This window comes from Enoplosus armatus, chromosome 15 (genome assembly GCF_043641665.1).
Source record: "Enoplosus armatus isolate fEnoArm2 chromosome 15, fEnoArm2.hap1, whole genome shotgun sequence".
Taxonomy (NCBI): domain Eukaryota; kingdom Metazoa; phylum Chordata; class Actinopteri; order Centrarchiformes; family Enoplosidae; genus Enoplosus; species Enoplosus armatus.
The window spans coordinates 16,034,654-16,061,545 of NC_092194.1; the positions used below are offsets into that span (position 1 = coordinate 16,034,654).

At 41.6% G+C, this 26,892-nt stretch overlaps 1 protein-coding gene across 1 annotated transcript in view; it reads left to right on the forward strand.

Annotated features, from left to right (window-relative positions):
• LOC139297262 (TRAF2 and NCK-interacting protein kinase-like) overlaps positions 1 to 26,892 on the forward strand; it is a 56,652-nt gene that overhangs the window by 3,796 nt on the left and 25,964 nt on the right. Inside the window, exons 2-5 of the mRNA XM_070919849.1 lie at positions 6,583 to 6,648; positions 23,073 to 23,129; positions 24,156 to 24,281; positions 26,084 to 26,194. Coding sequence (XP_070775950.1) covers positions 6,583 to 6,648; positions 23,073 to 23,129; positions 24,156 to 24,281; positions 26,084 to 26,194 — 360 coding nt within the window. The remainder of the gene's footprint in view (positions 1 to 6,582; positions 6,649 to 23,072; positions 23,130 to 24,155; positions 24,282 to 26,083; positions 26,195 to 26,892) is intronic.

Genomic DNA, 26,892 nt, shown 5'->3' on the forward strand with positions numbered 1-26,892 from the left:
TCCTCGGCCCCTCACCATGGACGCCATAGTAACGGGGCCACAGCAGTGCCCAAGGCTTACACAGAGCTTATTCATGAATAGTCTATATACTGTATGGCAGTCTGTCGCTGAGAAATGCCCCTCTCCCTCCCACCCTCCTTTCCACTCTGCCTGCCTGCTTCTAGTTGACCTATTTTTTCCCCCCCAAGTCACTGCATCAAGTCTTTAATTCTCTGTTACACTTACACAAGCACCAAAATGTAGAAGTTGGCTCTGTATACATAAAAATATCAAGTTCTCTTATTTGAGTCTGCTAAATTAAATCAGTATCCGCTGACATTTTTATACAAGTGTCCTTTCTGGTAAAAAGAAATAGTGATTTAGCCAACAATATACCAAGTCCAGATTGAGTACAGGTTTTCCTGGGGAAATTGTCTCATTCATAGGAAGTGATCTGATGAAGTTTATGTTTCCAGCAAAAACACCAGTGGTTTAGTGTTTTTGACCAGTCAAAGAAAACTGAATTCAAGGGAAAAAAATGTCACTCTTTGATTTCCAAATGATTTCTTGGAAGAGTGCAGAGCATAAACAACACAGCAATCAGCAAAGATGACGCCAAAACATAAGAAATAAACAGAAGTTGTGGTCGTCTAGATTATAGACTAATGCGTGTTTCAGCATGCTTTAAAGAGATTTAAGGATACATTAAAACATTTTCTAACTCACAGTGTCTTCCCTTTTCTTTATAACTCACAAAGTACACACACACTTGATCATGTGCATGTAAACAAGTCCATAGTAGGAGCCAAATCCCTCCGTTGTGTCTGACTCACATGGTGCGGGGCAGGAAGGCAGCAAAGATGGATTGAAATGACAGAGGGAGAGAGTGGCGGGCAGAAATTGAGAAGAAAAGATGAATGATGAGGGGGACGAAGGGATGGACGGAGAGATGACAGGAAAAGGTGTGAGATGACAAGTTGGCAGAGACGGATGGAAGGCGAGAGGCGAGAGAGCGGATGGGTTCATTAGCATCGCAGAACAAACTCAGCAGCACGTATCATCTTCGGTGGGGCTGTAAATCTGTGATTAAGAGTTGACTCCTGTTAATGTGCTGTACATGTCTGGGTGAGATGTACTGGGAATTAGGCTACCACAGAATCTCCTTGTAAAAGCAAGCAGTGGTGAGCCATGTTGTTAACTGTAAGTAGTTTTATAAAAGGCAGACCCGGCCCCAGCATGACTCCTATCATCCTCTTAGGGTCTCTAATTCAATCCACTTCACTTCTCTGTAATTCACTTTCTATAGACACTAACTGCACTCACCTGGCTGCTGTCTAGTGCACAGAAACATATATTTCAGATACACAGTAGGCCTGTATGATGTAGAGAGGGACCAGCCAGTATTTCCAAATACTTTTTACCGCCCATACTCACATAATTGCCCATTCAAGACAATTCATGTAGAGCAAAAGTACCATAACCCTCCAAAAATATGCAGAATCAACTCTTAAAGCAGCATTAATTGATTTTTTGTGGCTACCTGGGGGCAGCAGAGCAAGCTTTAAACACAACATCGACATACTGTCAGCGCATACATATTAAATGTATATTCTATATCCTGTATGCAAACAGGTAGCCTATTTACATATCCACCAGGCGCAGAGCAGCATTAGCATTCATTTGGAGTCTTGTTTTTAGCCACCTGAGGAATGTAAGTCCAATATTCACGCTCAGTTTAGCTTTGTTTCGCTGTCCACTAACATGTGAGGGAAACGTCTGGCTTTTTAGCTGCTAAATGCTCCACTGTGTTGCCATGCGAATACAATTGTTGGTGTTTTTACCTTGCGAAATGTGTTCCCACAAGTACTGTCTCTATCTGTCTAACATTTGTTATTGTTAAAGAGTGTGTTTGTGGTGTGGCTGAGTGACGCATGTAGATAGAAATGTTTGGTCTCATGCCAAGGCTTCTGTGATTAATAAATGTCATTTTCCTGCTAATAAAGATCTGAAGTATTGTTGATCAGGAGATGAGTCACACTTCCGATAACAATGTTGACCCACAAATGCTTACTTATAACTTCTCAGCAGTTGTGGTGCAGTGTGTTAAGGACATTTTGACCTGAAATGCTTATGTATGCATTAGGGTGAATTGCGTCCCTTATGACCTTTGAATATGGTTTTGCTGATGGATGGATTTTAATGCAACTCATTTATTCTGGTTTTACAGTTAAGGTTAGAGTCAGGACTAGCCTTTGGTAAGGTAAGAGTTAAGGTTAGGAATGTTGTGGAGAGGATTAAGGTTAGGTTGAGGAATGAAAGAATGAATGCAGTCCGTAAAAGTCCTCACACATGTTGGAAAGTGGCTTTCACTAGAGATGCAGCCCTGCACTCTAAAACCCATTATTTCTAATGGCCTTTGCTGCTCATGGACCAATATCCCCTGTTCAAAGAAAAGAGTGGATCCAGCGCTCCATCCATCTCAGTGGCCTTGTGCCCAAAGTTAATCCTACTTCATCCTACTTCGGCATAAAACCATTCCATGTCAAGAGGAAATGGCAAAAGTATAAGCAAAAGAAATAGGAAAATGATTTGGACCAAAACAGAATTTTTATCTGTGGATGTACGAGGATGACAGTAGAAAAGCTCTCTTCTTGTAGCACGTTTTACCAGGTGTGTGTAAAAAAAATAAATGGAAATTAGCCATCTATGACCAATGAATGTCATGCTGTCAGTGTTGCACTGAATGCTAGCAAGATAACATTGCTCTTCTGACTTCTAGATAAGGGGGGGTGAGTGAGGTTAAGCCAACCGTGTCCCACTTTTGATAAACATATCGTCGCTGTTGTGTGAAAGCTTTGCGTCAAACTTTTTGAAAATGTTCTCATAGAAATTGAAAGAAGTCATGCTCCTTTGTGGGTTTTGAATACCTCAGATGTCTGGCCTGCTATGAGATAATCAAAACAAAAACTGGTGGATCAACTAAGAAAAGCTGCACCGTCTGCATGATGTGTGTTTTTTACATCACATCTCATATGGTTGAACCTCGTTCTTACTTCTCTCAGCACTTTTATGTACAAGTTATATTTAATGTGTTACTGTTATTCCGCAGCTTCTTGCAGACACACACACACACACACACACACACACACACACACACACACCGTGATTCATCAGCCACCAGTGAGGTCATGTGGCAGTCATGTGACGCTGACAAACGTTCAGAAGGAACACTAAATGAGAAAAGGGGAAGGGGACAAAATTGCTCCAGTCATTGTGAACTCTAAACCAGACGTGCACGCATGTACACACACATGCAGATGCACTGACAAAGCCCTGTGCATGCTGAGAGCTCATTCTGCAAGTGGCCTATAAAATATGAATGATATCGTGCTATATTTTTATCAGCGAGCCTAAGGACATGTATGAAATGGAGCAGCAAAAATGCTCTGTTTCTCTAGCCACAGCACTCATTCTGTATGCCTACATCATGTGTCTTCCAGCGCTTGTGGTGACTACATGCATTTACAGCGTGTGTGCATGGATTTTTTTTTTGTTATTATCTGAATGTTTCTGTTGTGTAAAAGCAGAAAGAGAAAGGGAGTGCATCCTCAGATGTGTCTCGGGAGTTGCTGTCAGAACTTTGTATGCAGCTCCGAGAGTTAATTCACACACCTGCCAAACACAAACACACACTTGGAGAGAGAAAAAGGAACTGAGGAAAAATCTACCTGCATAAGCTGAAGGCCTGATAACAAAGGCAAAAAGTCACACTGCTTGCAGAATGTTGCTGTCTGCACTCTTGAAAGAGGCTTGCAGTCTCTCTATGACTCTTTTTCACACACACACACACACACACACGCGTTTAGTTAGACACACACTTCATTTTGTGCCCACTCATACTCGTTAGAACATTTGTACACTAGCCGTTGTGTAGGAGTGTGCTTTTGGCACAGTGTGTGTGTGTGTGTGTGTGGTTATGAGAGTGTGAGAGAGCGAGACAGCGTGAGGATGTACTTGAGACGGAGTGTGAGAGAATGAGTTTGTGTGTGTGTGTTTGTATGCGAGGGAAAGTGCATGTGTGTGTGTCTGCTGCACACAACAGAGAAAGAAGGGTGAAAAGGAAGGAGAGAGCAAGAAGAAAAGCAAAAAGCCCTGTCTTCAGAAACCGCTGACAGGTTGACAGGTCTGCTGAGACCCGCAGAAACAAACATATAGAGACAGAGCGAGGGAGACGGAGAGAAACTGGGGAAAGAGAGGGAGGGAAAACTAGAAAGAGAACACAAGAAAGAGAGAAAGTAAACCTTTACAAAGACATAGTTTTAAACTATCTGCAGACACCTTGAGCATGTGCACAATACAAAATGCACTTGTAAAGTGTTCTTACTTCATTTGGCCATAATCCTGTGTCATTTCCTTCTCCATGTACTGTAACAGCACACATCTGTGTGTTATGCCAGCAAAGTTAGCTGAAAGTTCCACTGAAAATGCACAGACATGGCATGAAACTGAAGTGCAGAAAGTGAGAGAGAGAAAGCAACAAAGACACTGATGAAAAAAAAAAAAGAGGACAGACCGTGAATGAAAGACGCAGGAGCGAAGAGAGAGACGGGATGGAAATAGAGTGCATGTGTGGCTGTTTCAGAACGGAAATAAAAAGATGCTTTATTGAGAGGGGAATTGTCTGTGAAAAGTGGGTATCGTGTAATATCGTCTGTTCTCCAGCTTTGCATGAGTCCCAGTGCAGATCTATACAATACTGCAGTTTATTCTGGTGAATCAGCAACAAAATAAGCCTCTAGCTTTACCCCCAGAAGAAGATCTCATTTTTAAACATCTTCTTTGGCTCGTCCCTAGATGATATTGTGGAGCCATTTTCGAAAAGGAAATAGAGGATGAAAAATGACAGAAATTACTTTGGATAAAATATTGGTGTATTTTTAGCTGGCCCTGTAGAATTGGCCACAAGTTCAAGGTAATCCACATTACAAGCAGTTTATAGTAAGAATTATTAGATTATTATAGAAAGTTATTAGATTCTTTACAGTGTTGGATTGCTGATAATGCACATTAATAGACCTTGTGAATATGGAGTAAATGAAGGCTCAACATGAACTGTGACATCTCCACAGGCACCTCTGGCAGAAAGAATAAGGTACGAAGTTAAGAGAGTTTTATGACACAAAATGAATGATGGTATGTAACATTTACAAAACCTTTTTAATGACAAGAAGGACTCACAGGGAGAAAAGAGACATAACAGAAGCTGGTAAAAGGGCCTTAGTGTTGCTGGGACTCTGTTGGAATGAGAAGAGCGTTGGAAAGGGGGACTTGTCCTGGACTCTGTCAGGAATGAAGGAGAGAAGGAGAGAGAATGTGTAGATAAAAGGGAGAGAGAGACGTAGATGGACTTCGGCTGGTTGGAGAACAGAGGCTGGCGGAGCAGAGAGAGTGTGAAAGAGAGAGAGAAGGAAGGAGAGGGTGAATACCAGCTATTGTTGGAATGCCGTAGCAACACGCGGCAGAGAGGAAGGGGGAGGTGTTTGTGTGTGTGTGTGTGTGTGTGTGTGTGTGTGTGTGCAGGGGTCAGTGGGTTTTATACTCTGTTCGAGTCGCTCCTCGTCTGAGATGCGTCGAGTTCTGTGTTGGCAACCTGGCGACTGTGGGCTTAAATTATTAGCTAGTCTGGACACAAGCCTAAAACAATCCAGTACTGCATTTCAAACCAATGTATCAACACCCGGAGTGCTCAGTCGGTAGAGTAAGACATCAGCACTGCTTGGGTTAGAGGTTCAGCTCACACCATTGTTAAAAATGCAAGTAGGTGTTGTGATATGGATAACAGGACTAAGAGTCTACAGCTAGCGGGTCTGTGAGCCTGTACTTAGGCATGATGGCGCTTTGAGCTAAACGCTAATGTTAGCATGTTATCATGCTCACAATGACAATTCTAACATGCTGATGTTTAGCAGATAATGTTTACAGTGTTCACTATCAGAGTGTAGCGTGTAGCATTTGTTAATTAGCACTAAACACAAAGTACAGGTGAGGTTGATGTACTGGGGAAGTAATGGAAAAATTGAAATCTTGACCTGATGATGGCGCTAGATGAAACGTTGAGGGATCACCAAATCCTAAGGGGAACATGAATGTCTGTACCAAATTTAACAGCAATCCTTCCAGTAGTAGACATTTTGTCCAAAACTAAAAACGTCACCCTCCTGGTGGCACTGAAGGAAAAGTGAGGAGTCATTAGGATTCATCCTCTGGGGACCGTAAATGTCTTTTTTTTTTAAATTTCTTGGCAATCCATCCAATAGTTGTTGAGATATTTCCATCTGGACCAAAGTGTTGGACTGCCTGACCAACCTACTGACTCTGCTATCCCTAGAGCTACGTCACGAGCGTGGCTAAGAATATAGATATGTCATGCTTTGTCATACATATGATTACTGTCTAAATCGGATTCAACATACATTCTACCTTGTTGAATTGAAAAATGTTAACAATCTGAAATCTTTTTGGCCATTATTTTGAGTTGAATGTATGAATTAAGGCTTCTATTAGTCCTATTCAAAGTAATAATCCCTTTCCTTTGTCTTTCAGGACCCTGCTGGCATCTTTGAGCTGGTTGAGCTGGTGGGAAATGGCACCTATGGGCAGGTGTACAAGGTAAGATATGCAGACTTTGATACACATTAGTCTATCTTTCTGATAGCATGCACCGCTATCTTATCAGCTTTTGTTTATTCTCTCCAAGTAGCCTGTATGGAATAAAGAATAGAAGTGTGCGCTGCGACTGAAGGAAACAGACACGACAGGAGATAAAAGTAGCGCACAAGCTTGAGAGAAATGGAGCGAAGTAAAAGAGACTTAAATGCAGAGAGGAGAAGCAGAAACTGGGGCACTTTAAAGTGCTTTTAGGAGAATTTCCCTTACTCCTTTTTCTACACTTTCCCTCTCCTTCCCTGCTGTTTTGCATTTTTTCTAACCCTCTGCAAGGAGTTTATAATTCTTCCCTTCCTGATTAGGTATTTCAGGGGGAAGTGTTTCTCTGGGACACAGGAAGTGCTTGTGCTCAGTTGGTTTGATGTTGTGACATCACTGGGGTTTGAGGTTTTTGCTGTCAGCTGGACTCAGCTGTTTCCCGCTGTCGTTTAAACACTATCTCACTCTCCCATGTCACTGTCTGAACTTCCTCTGCCCTCCATGACGGCTTGCATCCTTTTCCTGATTCTGCTGCTTTAACCTGCCACGCTGGCAGGATGTGGCACCAGCCTGTGACACTTTGTTTAATCACCTCTAGCTGGAGTAAACATGTGTTTGTTCCAATATGTGACGGTATGGACACGTGAAGGCCCCTGTGAGTGCATGTATTTTGTGTGTGAGAGAGAAAGTGTGTCTAATGGACCAGAGAGTCAAGGTCAGGTGGTGATGGAGAGGAGCTGTTCTTACAGCTGATTGGGCCAGATGAAAGGTCAGGCAGAGGTCGGACATGCTTCTCCACGCTTCTAGAAACAATCTGACATCCTTGTGTGTGTGTGTGTGTGTGTGTGTGAGGGACAGAAGGGGAAAAAACGCAAAAGGAACGGAGAACGGGAGAGTTATGTGTATCCATTTATTGCTGACTCTGCTGTCTTGCTGAAAGTCACGGCTCATTTACTGGCTGACATTCAGCCAGTCTGTTCCTATACCTTACCGAGCCACAGAATGCCTATGGCAACAGCACTGGCCTGTTGGGTCTGTAGCCCACACAGCTGATCCACACTGGTTTGTGATTGGGTGTCACGTAGTGTATAATACTCACTGACGTTGATTCTATTACTGCTGGTGGTTGACAGATTCAAAAATGACATTTCTATTTTCTTGTGCACACCTTTGAAGTTTGGCAATTGAGTTTTAGTGAACTTTTTTAGCCAAAAGTTAATCATAATACCTGTTCGTGCGAAACTATTTATCCTTAAACTACTCTTTAGGTGCTAGATATAATAAACATTTGGCCTTCAATGGTCATTAAAATTGTCCATTGCACACATTAAAAATTTAAATAAAACAGTAGAGCTGAAACATGTCATTTATTAAGGAAAAATACTAAACAGATTGCTGCTTTTCTTTTGTCTTATAGGAAACCCAATTCAAAAATGTCATCTTGAGCTATTTTCTCACGTTATATGGACCAATTGTTTATTTGAGAATTAATCATAAGAAGAATAGTTAGTTGCAGCTCTAATAGAGTTATAAATCTTCACTGCAAAACATGCTAAAAATGCTTTTTCGTGCTTAGTTTCAAATATTGCCCAGTCAGCGCTGTAGAAGTATGTACAGATGTAAAGTGGAAAAGATTGGATTCATACGCACAGATAAGGAGCAAAGTCACTTGAGCAAAAATGCCATCTATTTTAAATTCCTCATGCGGTTGAGGTCCCTCGTCTAGGCAAGCCGCCTGAAGAGGATCAACTTCTTGTGAGCAGGTGAATCTCTGAGTCACTGAGATGATAAATTGACCTTCAGCCAGCGGGTATTAGTAGACTGGAATTGCTCCAGCTCTCTCTGAACCATTTTTAGACACTTGTTATATCAGAAAAATAACACATAAGAATATGGTACTTTATATAGCTTTGGACTGCAGTATCTTCAGCCTGGATCAATGAATACTCGTCAGTGTGCTGCTGCGGACTGAACAGAGGTGGATTTTTTTTTTTTGCTCAGATGTAAAGATTAAAGTCAGGCAGGCTGTAAACATGATTTTACTAGTTTTGATTCCAAACATACATTTCATTTGCTCAGTAACCAGGGGCCAGTTTTGCTGTGATGTATCTGATGATCACAGACTGCGAGCTAACAAGTTGTGCCTCAATATTTTCTTTCACACCAAAAAAACAAAAAACAAAATCGAGAATCACTAGTTAACTCCTCTTCCCTATCTTTTATTTTGTTCCTTGCTGAATTTTATTGTGAAATTTCTACAGATTTATATAACATATCATTGTCATTAGGTAAAATCATTCTAACTGCCAAATTATGTTTTTCATTTCGCTGAAACTGAATTATTAATTTCTGTGGATGGACACATTTAGGCTACCTTTGGGCTTATTGAATCTTTAATAAGCCTGTTGGATGAAGTGAAAAATGCATCAGGTTAAAGCTAAAAACAGCTAAATTTCTTGAGCTTTTGACAGTTTTGAGATTTAGAATTTTATTTAACAGAAATATGATCTGATACTTTTTTCTCAAATCAGGTACTTTGGTATTTTTCCTGCAGCAGAAACGTGACTCTAAAACCAGTCCACCTCATTCTGCTGCAGTAGCTTTTACTCGGTGCACTATGTGTAATGAAGCTAGAGATATGTAGGTTTATGTGTAGCCATGCATGCATCCTTTTGTGTGTGTATATGTGTGTGATAGTAATGGTCAGCACAGTGTTTTATGTTATTGGTGAAAGAGGGCCAGTAATGTGCCACGTAGCTGCAGTTCTGTGTGTCTGGGAGTGGGAGATAACAGGTTTATCAACAATTCCATTACCCCATCTAGTTAAATGATACAGATCTGCTCCACAGTGCTCTTTCCTCTCTCTCTCTCTATCTCTCTCTTTTTCCCCCTCTCACGCACACCCAAAATCTCATCTCAATTAAAAAAAAAAACGTCTTGAAAAGTTGTTCCAGGTTGTTGCTTTTTGTTGCAGTTCCCCTGTCAGCAAAACTAGTTTGGCCAAGAACAGTGATAGACGAGTAGCCGCAGTGAAAAAGATAATTTTAGCCTGACTTTTCCCTCGGTCTCCCTTTCTCATCTTACATCTCCATGGCGCTTCTGTTTCCTCCTCTGTCTATTCATCCCCCTCACTTCTTCATCCCTCGCTTCTGTGCATTGCTCTTATCAATATGTAATCACGTTTTTCTTCTTGTTTTCGCCAGTTTTTTTGGGTTGAAACTTCCCTGGTGAGCTGTACTTAAGGGAGCAGCCTGTGCCTACAGTATGTGTATATATAGCTTCTACTGGCTGCTTTAAAAGGGCCATAAATAGAGAACACGGGTAATGCTGAATAATTAAACACATTCTCTCTCCGTTAGCTCCCCCTCTCTCTCTCGCCAACTGGTGTGACTCTCTTTCTCATCATCTCTCTCTCCATCTTCCTCTGCCCGCTCCCTCATCGGTATTTCCTTCCTTTATCTTGCCACGTCTCTCTCCACCACTCTCATCTCCCCAGCCCTCCCTCCTCCCCCTCCTCACTCTCTCTTCTTATTTTATTTTATCATGCCTCTCTTTCTGTACTGTCTCCCCCTTCTCTCTTTCGTTCTGATGCCTGTGAATATTTGATGGGACTTATGGGAATTGCAGTTCTCCGAATTGAGGAAGCGCTCCTTGCCTTACATTGTGCCACGGCAGGGGGGGCGGGAACGGGGATCATGCTCAGCCCAGCCGTTGGCCAAAATCACTCCCTGACTGACTGACAGAACGACTTATTGACTGACAGGCTTATTGATTGGCTAATTGATTAATCACAGCTCCTCATCATTCCCACGGGAGAAGTCATTTTTCTCTGTGATGGATGCAAGGACAAGTTGAGAGAGCAACTACTCATATCTCAGCCACGAGAACACAAACGCGACGCTGACACACACATGCACAAACACGTGAACCATGACACATTCAGCCCATCATCTCATCGATTGTCTCCTCGGCTTTGGCAGCAACAAAACATTTCCGGGGTTGGTGTGTGTGTGTGTGTGTGTGTGTGTGTGTGTGTGTGTGTGTGTGTGTGTGTGTGTGCTGTTTTCACATTCACATACTTTTCTCTTCATGACTGTGCTGTCACCATGCAGCGAAGGAGCAGGAGGCAACCAATCTTTTTCTCTCTGATGACAGAACACATCCACTCTGCTCCTCCTCAGGCAAAGTGCTCCACACACTCTTTAAATATTCACCAGTCACTCTGAGACACACACACACACACACACACACACACACACACACACACACATACACTCACACAAAGCGACGGTTGGGGACCTGGGCTTTTGTATGCTCATCCACTGTGACAGCGACTCTGTACAAAGTGCTGCTGTGTGGTTTCCATTTACTGCATTGGTGTGTCTGTGTATAAACCAATGCGTGTGAACAAGGGTTTGAAGGAGCGTGTGTATGCCCCCGATAAAAGTCTTCTTCTCATCACGTGGTTTCTTTAAAATTGATGAACAGATGACGCCACAACAAACAAAACAGAGATGTGTGCAGTTACGATCACACGTCATGATAATCTAGTTACCGTGGCAATCGGGGGTCTCGGGATGTAAACAGACGAGATGTAGATTAGGATTATCATTATTATATCTGTATTATATGTATATGCTTCTGTTTTTTATTGACACAGTGCTTGTCTGCTGTGTGTTTCTGCACCTTTCTGTCTTTGCTGCTGTGACTTGTAAATTTCCCCGCTGTGGGATAAATAAAGTCTATCTCATCGTATCTTATCTTAACCAATCACACCTGTGTCTCTCTTTCTCTAACCCTCTATACCTATGTTTCTTTATCGTTTTTACCTGCAGTGTCCCTTCCTGTTTTGCACCCTGGCCCACCTCTCCTCCTCTTCCTCCCTCCTCTGCCCTCTTAAGAACCGAATAAAACTTCAAAGTTGTTTTTTTTTTATCTTCCTTATCTGTTGGAAGTCATGCTGCAAAGGGCTATGGGAGATTTTTCTCTCTGCATGCTCGCCACAGCCACCCCTCGCATGCACACACATATACACACACCTCCGAGAAGCAGCATGAAGTGTGAAAGCCCAGCATAAGAGACTCGGAAAAAGGATGGAAGATAGAGTGACATCATTTATTCCTCTTTGTTTGATGTTCTAAACTCCTCCAGCTAGTGTTTCTCAGCAGGAAAGAAGATCAAACAGCAAGCATATACAGTGTGTATCTCTTTGAAAGTAGTCATTGATTTTGGAGGATGTAGTTTGTGTTGCTCTTGAACTGTATTGCATTATACAGAGAGGTGCTTCTGTTATTTAGCCTACTGTAATTGATATAAATGAAACACCTGTTAGCATGATGTAATACAGCTCAACAGCACCACAAACTACATCCTCCAAAGTGGTCATACAGTTGAATCAACAGCTCTCGAAAACAGTTTCAATGAAAACTTCATGAAGGCAGGATTTATTACAGGACTGTTGTGTTAGGATGGATTAGTTTTAGATAGGTGCACCTAATAAACCATAATAACAATTGTTTTCAGTATCAGTTAATCATTTTTTTTATTAATCAATTCATCTACAGTCTATAACATATCAGAAAGTAGTGAATAATGGCCATCATGAGTTCCCAGAGCCCAAGGTGATGTCTTCAGATTGCCTGTTTTGTCCAATCAACGGTCCAAGGTTATTTATAGCCATAGAAACAATGGAAAGCACAGATCCTCACATTTGAGAAGCTGGAACCAGCTGTCCTAAGAAAACCATGTTTCTCCAAAACATCAAATTTTCATGAGGTAAGAAAAACAACAGGGCTGTTTCCTGCTTTGTGACAATGCATTTTTCAGACAATCCATTGGGTGTTTATATGGTTTATTTAGCTAAAGTAGCGGGAGATATTTATGAATTAATAAATTCATAATCACCACCATTTACTTGAGTTAATTTAGTGAATTAATAATTACTTTTTTTCCAATTTGATTAATTGGATACATGCTAGGGGCCCTAGCATTAGCGTGTCGATGGTCAGCAGATTTTATCAAATAGTGAAATTATTACACATTTTAAAATAAAATAAGGTAATAAAGTAAAACTTTTGTATCATCACTGTTACTTTAGATTCCCCACAATGCAGTAATTAGGGTCTCTAAGTCTCACTGTTGGCAACAGCACCTCGGTGGTACTTCCTGCACGGGGGGAGAACATTACTCATTCTCAGCCTCCCCTTGGAAACGTAGGCGCTAGTTATGCTTGCAGCATCAGTAAATTGCAGTTAGCGTGATAAGGGGCCAACACATGTAAAGGAATACAGAATGTAGTACTATATGGTAGCATTAGTGCTAATGGGGATGCTGCCAGAAGGTCTCAGCTGGGAGTGTCTGCAGGCTGTAGGGAGTGGGATTGGTTTGTGTTTATCTGTGTGTATGATAAGTGGTTCTGTGTGTGTGTTTTCCTGTTGCCATCTACAGTACACGTGGTCCCAGGTGTAGGGTCATTGTTGCAGTTGTTTACAGTTTGGCACCGTGTCATTGCCTCTCTCTATTGCTGTATTTTTGTTGTTTGTCTACACACACACACACACACACACACACGCACACACACACTTCAATCTCTTGAGTCCTTATGAATGAACTGTGAACCGTGACTGAGGTCGATGTTGCTTGTTACCGTGGGAACAGCAGATGTGCTCGTTCCACTCACATGCAGCGACACACGCACACACATGCACACGCTCACACCTGGCAGTGTGTTCATTAGCCTACATCCTCTCTCTGTCTTCCCCAAGGCCACACGCCCCACTTACCCACAATGCACTCCTGCCACCCAGACCAGGGTCAGTTAGCCATGCCTGATGTCAATAACAATCTCTCATTCAGTCACTGTCTGTCTTTCTCACTCTCTCTCTCTCTACTGCATGTTTTCCAGTCAGATCAGCTACTCTTTAATTGATAGTGTGCACTGTAAAAAGCTATTTAGCCAAGGTTTCTTTTTCCCACAGTGTGAATTACTGCCCATCAATAGTTTAGTCAATAAGCTATACCAGCAGTGACTCTCTCTATTATTCTCTATTCCCTCTGTCCTCCGTATTTTTTCACAGCTTTTAGCTCCTCATTTTTGTTGTCCAGCCCTGCCCTCCTTCATCTGAGCGGCTTGTTCTAGTCATCTTTTCTCTCCTTCCCCACACCCTCGCTCAGCTGTTTCTTTCTCTCTCCTCCTCCTTCCCCTCTCTCACCCCCTGTTCGTACAGTAAATCAGCGCGGCTGTTCGTTTGACCTCCAGAGGCGCCGGAGCATGATGCTGATGTGCTGAACCTGCCGCTTTGCCTCCTCGCTGCAACTCTCCTCCTCCCCCTTTGTAGTGTTCTCTCACTCGTGCACACTCTCCGACTCTCTTGCGCATTCATCCTCCAGTTGTGTGTGTGTGTGTGTTTGTGTGCTTGTTCTGCAGATGTTGTAGTGTCAGGGGGAGAGCTTCTTTATTTCTGTCATGGCTCTGAAGACGTTTAGGCCGTTTGATTTGAAATGAGAGATAAGTGGGTGAATGGGCAGGTCAATGGCTAACAGAGTGAATTAGTCAGTGAGTGCATTATTGAGTTAACCTGTGTAAATGAGTTAGTGACTCAATGAGGTAATATGTTTGTGGAAACGCTGTTGTGATAGGATAGAGTTAACAGTTCTAGAGGGGGTCACACAGCTGTTTAGAAGGATTTAAACAACATCAAGCTGAAAGGCAACATTAGTGTACAGTACATCTGTTTATATATGAGTTTGTGTTTCAGTTAATCTGGGTCAGCCTCAAATGCCCACCATAAATAAACTCTGGACACACACACACACACACACACACACACACACACACACACACACACACACACGATGTTCATCCAGTGAGTGGTTATCCTGTTAGGGTTGATTTATTTCTGTCACATCAAAAGATGTTTTATGATGAGGACAAGCTTTTACTGTTTTCTGACCTTGTACATATGCACACGCTCAAACACATGCAAACACACGCCCACAGATCCTCTTTACATATATAACATTAAACTAAATCATATTTCTCGTCATTTGATGATGCACTTACTCAGCTTTGTGTATGCGCCCTGTCTCTTTGTTTTCAAGCACCATCACGCCACCATAGGGAGCGACAGATGTGCTTCCGTTGCTTGTGATCAAATCTGTGTGTATTTGCATTATTTAAGCAGTTTTGTGTGCCTGCATTTTTGATTATTTAGCACCAAATCCTTTTCCCTGACCCCAGATTAGTCTGTTTCCCGTATATTTGTGTGTCCACTGGCTTGTTAATTAGCTTGTTGTATCGTAAGCGAGCAGGTTAATGAGTGGCTATATTTCAGACTGCTGATAGATTATTGTTTCAATAGGCTTTAGCCGATAACACCGGTTCATTCAGAGTGGAATCAACACTCGCAGGCTGTCCGTCGCAAAACTGAGCTGCTCCTTCCTGCAAACTCCCCCCTCTCTCCCGTCAATAAAAGCCCTCTGGACTATTCTACAGATCATTGCTCTCATCTTTCTTCCTCTCATCTTTCTTCTTTCTTTCTTTCATCACCTCCGCCTCTCTTTCTTTACAACCTCCTTCTCCCACAAACTCTCTGCTTGTATATGTTTCCCTCATCTTCACCGGCTCTCATTATATCTTCTCTCCTTTTAAATCTCTTCCTGTCTCAATCTGTCTCTCTCCTCTCTCCCTTTCTCATGTGTGAGTGTGAGAGCAGCCTCGGGGTGCTTCTATATTTCCTGGGCAGTGCAGTTGTAGATTGGAATGGAGGCCTTTGTCACTTTTATTTACTGCCTCACTGATTCCACAACAGCTTGTGCGCGTGCATGTGCGTGCGAACTTCTCTGTGTGTGTTGGTGTGTGCGTGAGCATGTGTGAATGCGGAATGATTGCAGGTGTTTGAACTGCAATGAGGTGTGTCTGGGAGTATTGCCCCCTTATTTCTTTGGGCTCCTTTGAGCAGAACTGTGTTTGTATCGTTTGTTAGCCGAAAGTAGCTTTAATTCTGCATCGCAGCTCCGGTGACTGCTGAGCATGCTGGGATTGTAAACCCTCAGACTAGAACCAGTGGACTACACTTTGGTGTGTGTGATTGTGTGTGACAGCAGTGGACAGTCTCTTGTCTGTCTGACAGAGAGAGACAGAAAGAAAAATGTATAGAGTGAAAGCCCAGGGGCACACCCCATAGCCCACTTTTCCCCTATGATACTGTTACCATGCCGACAGGCACTATGCCAGGGGAGCATTGTATATTTGTGTGTGTGTGTGTGTGTGTGTGTGTGTGTGTGTGTGCGTGGATTACCATGACGGCACAGATTAGGATTATGGTGTGACCCATTTCCTTTTTACAAAGAGTTGGCAACACAATCTGGCAATCTGTTCCTAGTGAGTGTTTGTGTGTGCGTTCATATGCTTTAGCATGTACAGTATCTTTGCTTTTGTCTTCCTGTATCTTTTGCAAGCAAGGGACATATGAAGACTGATGCAGGTGTTGGAACCACAGTTGCAAAATATTGCTGAGTCTTGATTAAACAAATTGATGCAATTGATGATGATACTTTTATGTCACTATCTGGCAAAACATCAGATGTAAAGTTAAAGGCCCATGCTAATGCTAAATCAAATAATATGCTTTCATTTATATTATTGGAGACCAGATATTTCTGTTAAAACGATCATTTGGTGGTTTGTCTTAAAAGGTTCCTATTTTGGCAGCCAACTCTAAAATGTCAGATGTCACAGTGTCCTTGAATACACCAACAGGTAGCAGGGTCTCGACCAGGAAATGATTTAGCAGAGGTTGTAAGCCACCCAGAGACGCATCTCTCATGATCAATTAATTTAGTTAGTAGATGACGGTAAGTAATAGCCACAGATAAATATATGAATAAAGGTGTATTCATTTTTCAGGATGTTGGAGGCGGTCTTCATGTCAGATGAGGTGGCCCACCTCCATTTAAAACCCTGTGGGAAACCCTGTAGTTTTCTAAAATAGTCCTACTTGCAACTGTAGCACCATGATGACAAAAACACAAAAAACTTGGATATGAAACTATAAAAGTCTGTAATGACATTTATAGTTAATGGGCTAAAACATGCAGAACCACCGATGTAGGTGTTTAAATTTCAGTTAATGTAACGGATAGGCTTAAAGTCAAATAGGGATCCATATTTAAATCAGAAAGCTCACTCACTCAGTCATTTTAAAGTAAAATGTGGATGGTTTCCTCTGACCTTGCAGCTTGGCCACACAGCAAGCTCACACTGAGGACAGATGCACTGTGAAATTCAGCTCTCTCACTGAACTAGTCCTCTGCTCATCCCCTCCCTCGTTTCTCAATCACTTCTTCCTCCTCTCTCTCCCTCCCTCCTTTCCTTTTCCCATCTCTTCTTCTAAATAACAACTCTCCCATATCAGGACAATAGTCTCTTATTCCCTGTCTTCTCCCGCTCTTTGTGTGTGTGTGTGTGTGTGTGTGTGTGTGTGTGTGTGTGTGTGTGTGTGTGAGCGTGTACGTTTGTGTATGTACGTTTAGGTGTCGTGCCCACTGTACTCTGGCCAGCCAAGGCTGTTGCTAGGCTACGACAGGAAGTGTCCTGCATAGTAAATGTGTCCGAGGGGGGGGGTCTGTGTAATTGACTTGGCAAGGGCATGAACGTGCACACAAACAAACAAAATTCACACACGCTGTAGAGGCATTTCTTTCTTGCTCACACACACACACACACGCACGCACGCACACACACACACAGAAGCTTTGCGTATCATGATATCCACCGGCAGGTCGTATTAAGGCAGTGGTTGGCAGGTTGGTCTCGCCTAACTGAGGCTGCAAGCTGAGAATGATGAAGAGATCCTTCCCTCTGCAGCCTGTGGCGCTCGTGTGTGTGTGTGTGTGTGTGTTCACCTCAACACTCAGCTCCATAGCAGCCACAAATCGTAAAACAGAATCATTATATACACATGCAACCTCCTCTTCTTCACCCTAAGACATGCACATACTTCCACATCATGCCAAGTCCTCTGCATACCAAGTGCTTAACTGGCGTTTTACTTTCACTTGACAGGTGCAATTAATCATAATTATGTGTTGATGATAATTGCTGGAATAGGTGTACTTTGTCTCAGTTTGACACCTCCCTCATGGGAAGGGGACAGATGAGATGAGATAGCACCGTAATGTTGGACCTAAAAAATTTTTTGCATCTCTACCTTCCATTACAGTATGAGCTTATATAGACAACATAATGAGTGGTTATCTGAATTAGAGCTGGATTACTCTTCCACAGATAGTAACTCAAAAAAACCCAATTAGTGTGTATTAACTTTTGATTGTAGTTTGAGAGTCAATGATTAATCAATTTATAGAGAAAAAATCGTCAATCAAAAGTCTTTTACCTTAAGTTCATTGTTTAAAAGAATGAAACAATAACCATTACACATGCCATTGTCCTTTTAAAATGACAAATTTGCAGCAGATATTTTCAAACTAAATGAGTGTAAAAGATAAAGATAGCATGTTCATATTTTGTTGGATGGAGCCATCAGAAAAAGACCTACTCTCCATTTTGAATCCCCAACAGTAGTTTAGGAAACACTGACCTGCAGGGACGACACAAAGTAATGACTCCACCATGATGTGGCCGCCTGAAGGCTGATTGGAGATCAGTTTGGTATCAGTTTGCTGTCTCCAACACAGCACGGCCATCCAAGCGGAACAAACATAGTCAATTTGGTCTGTTATCGCTCAAACACACCTGGCCTGGCAGCATCACAGCTCCTTGTGGGTGTGTGTGTGTGTGAGTGGCAGATGTTTTGCTATCATATTTGGTCAAAATACCTCTACAGGATTAAGGAGGGGAAAAAATGGTGGATTGGACACACGTGAAGATAATTTCTCACTATAATGACAGTTAGGAGGTATTAGATGAAAGCGTTTATTCAGTATGTGTGTTTGTTTTGCTTTGCGGAGACACTCAGGCCCATGTCAGCGCATTGTGGTTTGCAGAAGGCGCTAGATGCATTAGCAGAGGCAAAGTGGAAGGGTTGCAGGGAGTCCTCGGTTTGTGTCATATTTGCTTGTCGAGCTCAAAGCCGAATGCTGTTTTGTTGGCATTAGCGTTCAGCTCAGTCATGTTCACGCAGGACCCGCTTTTTCACAGGCTGCTGGTTTGAGCTGTGAGGCATGACAGAGAAGGAGACAGAAAATACAAGGGACAGGGAAAAGTAGTGAGACATCTAGAGGGAGGAAGGGAGAAATAATGAGAGGCATATAAAGAGGAGATTGTGAGAAGTTAAGAGGGTTAGATAATGAGAGGGAGAATCAGAGGGATAAGGGAGAGAGAGGCAGAGTGAGAGGGAGCGAGAGAATGCAGATCTAGGTCAGAGAAGCAAAGCAGTCAACAAACGAGTGGAGGAAGGGATGAACAGGCCTGTGAGGCTCAAAGCTCCTCGTTCTGAATGGGATGGATCAGGGAGAGAGTGGGCCATCCTTGCGAGAAAGACAGAGAGGAGGAAGACGACAAAATCATTTCAATATTGTGTGAAATATTTTTTCCTTTGTCGTTCGAAGGGGCTGCAGCAAACATTCATTTTCATTTTTGATTAAGAGAAAAGTTCACAATTTTGGGGAATACGCTCATTTGCTTCCTTGCTGAGAGTTTGATGAGAAGATCAATACCACTCTCATGTCACCAGGCAATAAGCTTATCTTAGCATAGCATAAAAACTGGAAGGAGGGGGAAACAGCTAGCTAGCTAAGCTGAATCTGTCCGAAGTTAAAAGAAATATGGCTACCAAAACCTCTAAAGCTCACTACTACTACACAAACAGAAACGTTAAAACAATCTTTTATGGTTTACCTTGAGTTAGATGCTAGTGTTTCTTAATGAACAACATCCGGCAGAAGAGATTTTCTGGAGTCTCGTTGTCACCATGAGGGTCTTAAGCAGCCACAGAATCTGCAGGAGTGCTGGGCGGACGGATAAACTGTTGTTTGTGTTAATTTTTGAGCTTTACAGGTGCTAGTAGGCCTGTTTTTGAATATTAAAAGCCAGGCTAGCTGTTTCCCTCTGTTTCAAGTCTTTATGCTAAGCTAGGCTAACTGCCTCCTGGCTCGATCTGCATACTTACCACACAGACATGAGAGTGGTATTGTTCTTCTCATCAAACTCTCAGAAAGCAAAATGTCACAACTTCTTAATTTATCAATTATTTTGTTAATCATTGATTGGATTGATTGTTTGGTCTAAAATGTTGGACGGCAGTGAATACCGCCCCAGAGCTTAAGATAACGTCTTCAAATTGCTTTTTTTGTGCGACCAATAGTGCAGAACCAAAATTAATTACATTTGCAATGATATAAAACAGAGAAAAAAAACAAATCCTCACATTTGAGAAGCTGGAATCAGCAAATATTTTAGATAATAGACAATTAACTGACTGATGGTTTTAGCACTAATCAATTTAGCATTTGTCATCCCGAATTGTTTTGACATCATTGTTACACACGTTGACCTCCTGAATGTCTTTGGAAATACTTTCCTAGTTGACATTCATATATCGAGAGCCGCCCCCATCTTTGAATTTGCAAATAAATGAACAGGGAGCGGACAAAGAAAGAGCGAGAGATAAAGATGAACAGACAGTGCTAATTCCTTTCTGTTGCTCCTTTCACACTTGGTCATTTAATAAGGCTGGATGACATTACTGCTCTAGGAGGGAAGGAGTAATGGAGGGAGGGAGGATGTCAGGTGGCTCAGAGTAATGAATCTTTATTCAGCTCTGATGATGTCCATGTTCAATATCTATTTGACACGTTCTCGCTCTCGTAGTCGCTCTCTAACTCCCTCTATCATTCCCTCTTCATGTCTCTGTGTGCACATGTGTGGGTGTTTGCAAGAGTTCTTCTGTCTGTGCGAGTGGTGGCAAAAGAGGGAGATCTTTTTGTATTTTATGTGTGTGTGTCTGTAAGTGTGTGTGTGTGAGTTTCTGATTCATAAGTGGCTGTAATTCCTTTGTTGGTCTCCAACAAAGCCAGTCCTTGTGCTTGTGGAATTGGGGCAGTCTGATCCTAATGACAAATCCCTGTTCAATCTTTCCAGCTCTTCTACTCTCACAGAATCTGGACTGTGTGTGTGTGTGTGTGTGTGTGTGTGTGTGTGTGTGAGAGAGAAAAACAGAGACTGATCACAATGTTCAACCAACCAGTGGTGCTTAATTTGCATTGTGCAGCGCTGGATTGTGACACAATGAATTATCATATTAAAAACCCTAACTTTCTTTTAGCAATGGATCAGCGAGTTTGAAAGTTCTTTTTTTTTTTATTCAAGAGAAGCTGTTTAATGAGAAATTTAACTCAAATCCTTCTCAGTCAGGGACCTGAAGTTAACATATTGCCAGTCATCTTGTGGGAACCCACCAAATGTACAGGTGTAGAGTTTTGTTCCTACTTACAGCTCTGACAACATGATTGCTTCCTCAAATTAAAACAAGTAGCGGTGACTTTTGAAGCATAGTATTAATGCAAGTGAAACAGTTTGTTCACAAAATAATAAGTGAATGTACCTGTAATACATTTTTTTTTTCTTGAATTCATTAAAGCGGTCTTTAATTTGGAATATGACCCCCAGTCTAAACACCAGGAGAACTAATGAGTAACAACATCCTCTTTTGGCACTAACAGAGATGGAGTTCCTTTGTAAAATGTGAGTGTAAAGAAATAAGTAAGCTATTGAGCTGCCTACATTATTTTGCAGTTAATAACTGTATATATTGAATAACCTCCAACTCACAAGCTATTCGTCAAGTAAAGTGAGTTTTGGTGAGTCTGTGGTTACAATTGATCTGTTAAAACGATATGAAAATAGAATGTGAAGCGGTGAAAATGACTAATGACCACAGGCAGGGTGCAGAGACAGTCCTGTTTCTGTAAAATCACTCCTGCAAATGAATTGCAAGGCAATGAAACCACCAACTTTGAGCCATAATATGCTTCTGTTTTTATTGTAGCATTCCTAGCCGCTCATTATCAGAATAGCCCTTCGATTAAAGCCCTCAGGAGGCGCTTTAGAGCCAGACCATTAATGCCATCTGGTTTATAACAATTCCACCAGGAAAACAGTCCTGCCCTTGTTTTGAGTGTGTGTGTGTGTGTGTGTGTGTGTGTGTGTGTGTCCTTGACTATGTGTATATGTATTTGTTTGTTTGTGCCACTGCTGCTAAGCTGTTCTTCTCAGACTGTAACATGCTAATCAGTTGAGTCCAGACAGGTGGAAGTAATAGCCGTCAGTGGTTTTAGCGTCTCTAGCCCTGTTAGCTTCATTAGCTAATCACAGCCACAGATGCTCTGTTGCAAACGGACCACTTGGGCCTCCCATTCGCCCCTCAGCTTCCAATCTCCTGGTTCCTCGCCTCCTGGCTCCCCCAGGCATCTGCCTGGCCTCGATATTACACAACACAGTCAAGTCTGTGGATCGGTATCCGCCTTTGTTTGTTCGTTTCTCCATCTTGTATATCTTAGACACTCTGTTTCACTTATTTGACTGATGCTGCAACTGAAAGTCAAATCACAGTGACATACTGGGGTATCATGTCAAGTAGTCTAATGCGAGTCCTGTCAGGTCCTTGATTTAAAATCTGGTCAGGGACACTATATTTTCTGTTGCTCTCTGCTGTCAACTACTAAAAGCCTCAATCCATAATTTTGTATTCATATTCATTCATTTATTCATTCATTCAAGTTTATTCAGATAACTGAAAGGTTTGACTTAAGATAAAGAAAATCATCACATTTTGTGTGTTTCAGCTGATCATTTTTGAAAATATTTTCCTTCTGACAAACAATGTTCATGTTAACAAACCTTTAAAGTTGGAAAGGTGATGTCACAAACTTTCATTCACCAATCAGGAGTTTTTTGCTTATGTTGCAAGGTCGCTGTCAGACAAATGTGATCAAACCACAAACACGCAGTCCTACAGAAGCAGATTACATGAATTTTTGTCTACACCTTTGAGTGTTGCTTTCAATATTCAATCATGAATACTGAATGTTTTGAAACATTAGCAACTTAGTTGTTGTCTGCTGTTAGTTCTTGTATTTAAAGACCTGTCAGTTTGGGAATAATAGCAGTTAACCAGTCAGTGTTTTGGTGGTGGGGTTACACTTTTGTTCACATTTTGGATTGTGTCCTTTAAAAGGCAAAAATGATATGAAAGTAATCTTTAAAAAGTCAAGGTTACATATTAAATGTGTTGCTTATTCGACTGGATCACCTTTGGGAAGTCATGCTTATTACAGTTTTTTTTTTTAATGCAGTGTTGGCCCGATAGAGAAAGACTAATCTGTTTTTTCCGTTTCTGACTGTCCCTCTCCTTTCCTCCTTTCACCAGGGTCGCCATGTTAAGACAGGGCAGCTGGCAGCCATCAAGGTCATGGATGTCACCGGGGTAAGACACATACATACATGCATGCACTCTCGCTCTCACTCACGCACGTACCCACGCACAGCAAATCATCTCAAGTGATTATACCACCGTCGACCGTGTCATCTAATTATGAGCGATGAGTCAGGGCTGGCGCGCACGCGTGTGTGTGTGTGTGTGTGTGCGTGCACCGACGTGTGCATGTGATGTGGCAAAGAGGAAATGAGGACAGGCCTATTGCCATGGTAATATTAGCTGGAGGTATTAGGACAGCAGTGTGGTCTCAGGCGTGTCTATAAAGCAGGAGGGAATCTCAGCTATATTTAGAGATCCTCTCACCCTACGCCTCCCTGTCAGCACTCAGCTGCCAGCAAAACAATGAAGCACTGCAGGAATGAAGCAACAAAGGAAATGATGAATGAATAGGAGCATGAATGAATGAATAAGGAAATGGACATACGCAGGTGTATGGGCTGGAATGAGTGAGCAAATTACCACGGAACAGTATGAACAATGAATAAACACATAAATGAAACTGGATGTGAATAAATCTGCTTAAATACAATAAAAATAAATGACTGTATTAATTAATGATTGAAAATTAAAAGGGCAAACACAAAATTGCTAATTAAATGAGCCGCTACTGTACAAAATCAGCTTACTAAAACAAGTGTTATTGTTTTCATGGCTGATGAACACTGAATTGAAGTAATCAATGCGTAATTTTCTGACATTGTGCATAATGAAATAGAAATTGCATTTTTAAGTAGCCAACTGCCACCATAACGACTTGTTTCAAACAACTGCTTTTGGCATTGTGGCAGTAACACCCTAAAACGAAAGTAATTAAAAAGTAATGCTGTTATTGTGGGATATTTAAGAGCCCAGCTGTGTGCTTTGCAGTTTTTTAGAATTTAAATGGATTTAAATTGATGCAAATCAACAACTTCATTTCTTTTGCTCTATCAACCATCCTATTAAGATGTTTGAGGTCACAAATAGAGGTCACGATTTAACGCCTGTTGATTTTTCTCCTCTCGTGTGTGTCAGGATGAGGAAGAGGAGATTAAAGCCGAAATTAACATGCTGAAGAAGTACAGTCACCACCGGAACATCGCCACCTACTACGGAGCTTTCGTCAAGAAAAACCCTCCTGGCATAGACGACCAGCTATGGGTACGGCATTATTTGTGTGTGTTCATGCATGTTTTTGTCTGCATTTATGCAACTCTGTGTGTTTGTGTGTATGAAATGGAGTGTGAGAGAAGATGGCTGTGGCCTCTTAGAGAAACACAGAGCAGAACAGAAGTGACTTTCCATTTTTCTCTGTTACATTCATGTGAAAGAAGTGAGTGTGTAGTGTGTTCATGCACGCAGTGGCTGCAGGTTTGTGTGCATTGGAAGACGTATATATACTTAACACGCGTGTGTGTGTGTGTGTGTAAAAGATATAAACTGTATGAATGAGTGTGTGGCTGGCTGGCTGCTGCAATAAATCATGTGTTAACGCAATCTAAGGGAGCTCTCACTTCTCTGATCCTGTAGCATTCATCACACAACAATGGGAGGACACACACAAACATATGCATATGCACACAGCAGCCAGATCTACTGCCTGCATAATTCCCCCTGACTCAACAGCTGCCTGTCTTCCCTGTGTGTGTATGTGGGTGTATATGTGTGTAAGTGAGTGTGCAACATGAGCACGAGCTGTATGTTTGCGTGCTTTGACATGTGTCCCCTTATATCTATGAGTGGGTTTCTTTTTTGTCTTTGCGTGTCTGGGCACACGTGCACGGTCTGGATGAGAGGGGTCGGCTATTACTCGCCAACTTCCTCTCTCCCTGTAATCTAGAGTGATGATGAGGGGAGCTTGAAGCAGAGCCAGAACTGACCAGCTGAACTTTTGCCCGCAAATCTCCACGGATGTAATGCTGGGAGAGGAGAGGAGAGGAGAGGGACACATTGTGTTTGGGTCAAGAGATGGACTCGATTCATCCATGTGATCTCGTGATCCTGTAGAGTCCGTTTATGCAGTCGTTTCTGTGGTCTCTGTGGAGTGTGTGTTTGTAAAGAGTGACTGTAACATGGCTGTCTCTTAATGTGTATTGCTCTCTGTATTATTAATGCTATTACAGTAATGTGATTTCGGGTACTGTGTATTTTCTCTATAATGTGCATCAGGAATGAATGCAAATGCAAATGAATACATCCAAGAGACTGTTGCCGTGACTTTTGGTATTTTGGAGCATGACCGATACTGGATTTTTTTGAGGCCAATAACAATATCAATACTTGGGAATAATATAAATCCAATTACAATATATTGGAGAATATTTTTGTGATAAAGATATTTTACAGTCGAACAATAAAGTTTATTTTCAAATAGAGCTGCACGGAAAATGAAAATGCACTGAAAATGCTTCACTCATATCCACAGTCAGTTTTCCGCTGTAACATATATTGAAATGTAAGCAAAAAAACTATAAATAAAAAAACACAAAACATATTAAACTTGAATTAGGAAAAATGAAAAAATATACATAAAATGCTGCAATTAAAATGTTTTTCCTTTTGCATATCTGCCAAAATTCATGCCAATACTGATGTATCTGTGATAACCTGGTACATAGTATCGATCGGGCTCTAGTACTTTGATAATTTCATTTATTTATCTATTTATTTGATAGGGACAGAGCATGTTAATGAACATCAGTATAATAATACAAGATGCAAACATGCAGGAGTTAGCAAGAATGTTAATTTACATCCATAGTCCCTAGGCAGGTAACAGAAACAAAAACACTGCAAGTGACAATATACAAACACAAATATACAATACACAAGTAGAAAAAGACAAAGTACATTGTGCAACATGTCAAGTCAATGTTGTTAATTAATGTTTGTTGTTTGCCAGATCCTAGACCAGTTTGCTACCTGTTGCAGAACAGTCAATAATCAACCTTGTTTGTGTGTAGCTGGTCATGGAGTTCTGTGGAGCCGGATCAGTGACGGACTTGATCAAGAACACTAAGGGCAACTCTCTGAAAGAGGAGTGGACCGCTTACATCTGCCGAGAGATTCTCAGGGTAAGTGGCCATGTTGCCAAGTCAGATCTTTAACTTCTGTAAAAATCACTGTCGAGTCATTGTTTAAATGTGTCCTCCATGAGTAAGAAATGATTTTATGTGAGTGTTGAAGAAACAGACAGAGATCCTTGGTGGTGTTTTCCTTCTGAAAGCATGAATAAGACTTTGTGAAGCTGTGTGAAGAAAAACAGCTGTGAGATGATTTATAATTGCTGTTCACAAGAAAGCGTCCCGTTCATTTTTCTAAGTAGATCCTCCTCAAGAAAGATCAGACATGATTTACAGAAAATAACATGTGGGACGTCATGGCAAAATATAGCAGTGAAATGATCAGACTAACCTCTGATAAAGGATTACTCCCAATGTACATTTTATTTATTTTCATTTCCGTTAAAATGGTAGTTCTCAGTGTTTTCTGAAAGAATTCCATCAAGAACGGGTTAATGTTCATGTCCTTCCAAACCAAGGGAACAAGGGACATTACAAGTCTGAATCAGAGAATTATCTGCAAAGATAAATAAGTACTCATGTTTTTGTTTCACAATAACTCATTCTCTGCTGTTTTATTCTTTGGTTCCTCAAACTACTTCCTTGTCCTAGCACAGGTACATCATGCTTCAACACAGAGTTTCAACAGAAACAACAACAAAATTCCAATTATTTTATGATCAGGCTCTTAATAATAGCATTGACAGCAA